A 2,926-nucleotide genomic window follows, 5' to 3' on the forward strand; every position below is an offset into this window, starting at 1 on the left:
CCTGGACCGAACGGAACCCGGACGTGCGTCTTCTCCCTGTCATCAGCCTGAAGACTTGTTGTGTGACGTAATAGCAGATGGACTATGCAGGACCGCCACCAGCCCAGTGGTGGATTTGACAGGTGTGCGGAGGACGCAGGACGCGCTGGTTTGGGTTTTTTTGGTGGTTTTTGTTGTTTTTGCGCAGCAGTGGCAGTAGGAGACCAGAAGGAACGGGGCGTGTTCAGATCTTTACAAAATTTATTTTTTTCTTCCAAAACGAAGATCAGGATAAGAGCATTTCAACATATCTTTGGCATCACACCATATAAAAGACACCTCAAATATAAAAAGAAAACCGCAGTGAACAGACTTTTCACAATACAAATCTCATTTCAATATGAACTTACTCCCTTTTCAGCTATACAAATATAGTGCATCCCCTCTCTAGTCTCGCTTTTACACATTTCACTTTAGGAAAAAGACCAAATCCAAGCCCACACCGCACCAGGCGCGCGCCGGTGCGCACGTCGGTCCCTTCCTTCGCCGGCCGGGGGGGGGAGGGTCCTCACCAGGGTCTCCACACCGAGTCCATGGTGGCTGACGGCGCGCCGGTGCGCACGTCGGTCCCTTCCTTCGCCGGGTGGGGGAGGGGGGTGGGGGTCCTCACCAGGGTCTCCACACCGAGTCCATGGTGGCTGACGGCGCGCCGGTGCGCACGTCGGTCCCTTCCTTCGCCGGGTGGGGGAGGGGGGTGGGGGTCCTCACCAGGGTCTCCACACCGAGTCCATGGTGGCTGACGGCGCGCCGGTGCGCACGTCGGTCCCTTCCTTCGCCGGGGAGGGGGGGGGGAGGGTCCTCACCAGGGTCTCCACACGGAGTCCGTGGTGGCTGACGGCGCGCCGGGGGACGCCGGCGTGCCGACGCTGTTGGCGTACACGGGGATGACGGGGCCGTTGGGCGCGAACGCCGCGTTGGGGATGAGGAAGGCGAACTGTCCGTCCGTGGCGGGCACGATCTGGAAGCCCCCGTACACCTTGGTGGCGTCCGACGGTAAGGCGGCCGGGGGCGCGCCTTTGCAGGGCATGACGCCGGCCTGCGGAGAGGAGTTGGGCATCTGCACCATGGACTGGCTGAAGGACGGGTGCGGCGGCGGCGGCCCGGCGGGGGGCAGCTGGTGCTGACTCGGGTAGTTCATGGCGTTGATCTGGGTCATGCAGTTGGCCAGGTGACCCAGGAGCCGCGTCCTCACCTCCGTGTTCACCCCCTCGCACGTCGACAGGAAGCGCGTCACCTCGTTCATGCACTCGCTGAAGCCGGCGCGGTACTTGCCCAGCACGGTGGGGTCGGTGTTGAGGGCAGCTGAGGGGGGGAGGAGGGGGGGGGAGACAGAGAAGGTCATTAGAGCGGAAGTTGTCCTAGGCCTGCACGGATGAGCCGAAACAGCCGAACTACTATATATGTCCACGCACAAACAAACACGGATGTGAGGACGAGTCCGCGGCGGCGAACTCGTCCTCAAGCCGCTCCGCAGGAAGTCGGTCGGATGCAGGTTTGACGTGAATGACAAGGCGGATGTGTGTGTGTGCGCGCGTGCAGGAATGGACGGTGCGGCTTACCGGTCATCTGAGCCCTCTGCAGGTTCCGCAGATGTTTCACCGTCATCTCCAGGATGTCCGCCTTCTCCAGCTTGGAGTGTCTCGAGCTCTGCGCACGCACACAAACGGAAACGTTGGGGGGGGGGGTCACCATTTCTGCTAACGGTCAGCCGGGCGCGCGCTAAACACGCCGGTATAGGGGGGTAACTGTGTATATCAGTGGCGGCTGGCGCTAACAATTTGAAGGGGGGGGGGTGGCGCAACGTGTCTTGGCGCGGCACACCTGTCAGGTGTGCCGCGCCAAGACACGTTGCGGCCCCCCCCCGAAGTGCTAGCGCCGGCCGCCTCCGGCAGACGCTACAAGCGCAGTAATGCCCGGATACTCACATCCTTCTTCAGCGCGTCCAGGATGAGGGTTTTCAGCTGTCCCAGGCTCTCGTTGATCCTGGCTCGCCTCCTCTTTTCCATGATGGGTTTGGACGACTGGAACGAAAAAAAATGCAACAACAAGACATCGTTACAACTCTTCCCCCTCCTCGTTGCGCGTCGAAGAGCTCGTGCGGGGCGAGGCGGCCGCGCGTGATTCTCAGCCGCGTCAACGTTAAAAGTACGGCGGCGGTGGAGCGGCGGAGCGGCGGCGGAGCGGCGGAGGGCGCCCCCGGTGGTACCAACCTTTCTGTGCTCGGACGCCGTCTTGGGCTTGTCCGGGGTGCTGTTCATGCTGGCGGGGGTCGCGGCCACCGGCGACGAGGAGTTTTTCTCCATCAGATCGGCGGGCATCTTCCGTCCGCAGTGATCCCACGCAGCGCGGCCGAATACGGTCCACCACCGACGCGCGACAACCGACGCGAAAACGGCACTTCTTGTAACCTTTCACCCGGCGAGAGAGACCGTTACAGTCCAGTAGGGGGGGGGGCGGAGAAGGGGGGGCGTCCTGGCGGGGTCAGTTAGAATCCTTGGCCGGGCTGCGGTCGCTCCCGGCCGGGCGGGCGCAGAGAGAGAGGAGCGGTGCGTCGGGCGTGCGGGCGGATGCGCAGTCTGTCCGCCGGCGCGGTCGTGTGCGTCTTATTTATATCGCCGACTGCACGCGAACGGCTCGTGTGAAACTTCCCCGACTCGGGTTCCCACGGCAACTTTCAGCCAATCAGCGGCGGGGCACGCGGCCCGAGGGGGAGGACGGGCTCGTGGTCGGCGCGCCGCCATTGGCTGCGCGGCGCTCGAGCTGGCGGCCGATGACGCGCGGACGGCCCTTCAATCAGCGCGCCGCGGAGCGAGCGAGCGAGCCGACACGGCGCTCGGATTAACGAGAGTAAACAACAACAACAGTCCCCGCGCTTCAAACGGGCCCG

General features: G+C 63.2%; 1 protein-coding gene across 1 annotated transcript; it reads right to left on the minus strand.

The window, feature by feature from the left end:
* Nucleotides 1-222: 222 nt before the first annotated feature.
* her6 (hairy-related 6) lies at nucleotides 223-2,724 on the minus strand. The gene is made up of 4 exons (XM_056276045.1): nucleotides 2,250-2,724; nucleotides 1,965-2,060; nucleotides 1,599-1,686; nucleotides 223-1,341 (listed from the first exon to the last, which is right to left on the minus strand). Exons 1-4 carry the CDS (start codon nucleotides 2,355-2,357, stop codon nucleotides 839-841), a joined length of 795 nt encoding a protein of 264 aa, XP_056132020.1. The 5' UTR covers nucleotides 2,358-2,724; the 3' UTR covers nucleotides 223-838.
* Between the last annotated feature and the right edge of the window lie 202 nt (nucleotides 2,725-2,926).

This window comes from Lampris incognitus, chromosome 3 (genome assembly GCF_029633865.1).
Source record: "Lampris incognitus isolate fLamInc1 chromosome 3, fLamInc1.hap2, whole genome shotgun sequence".
NCBI lineage: Eukaryota > Metazoa > Chordata > Actinopteri > Lampriformes > Lampridae > Lampris > Lampris incognitus.

What these genes read in the sequence shown, in the direction of transcription:
- her6 (XM_056276045.1), bottom strand. Translation starts at nt 2,357, where the DNA reads ATGCCCGCCGATCTGATGGAGAAAAACTCCTCGTCGCCGGTGGCCGCG. An exon ending in TGGACGCGCTGAAGAAGGAT is followed by an intron (nt 1,687 to 1,964) that starts GTGAGTATCCGG and finishes GTGCGTGCGCAG; the next exon opens with AGCTCGAGACACTCCAAGCT. An exon ending in GCAGAGGGCTCAGATGACCG is followed by an intron (nt 1,342 to 1,598) that starts GTAAGCCGCACC and finishes TCCCCCCCTCAG; the next exon opens with CTGCCCTCAACACCGACCCC.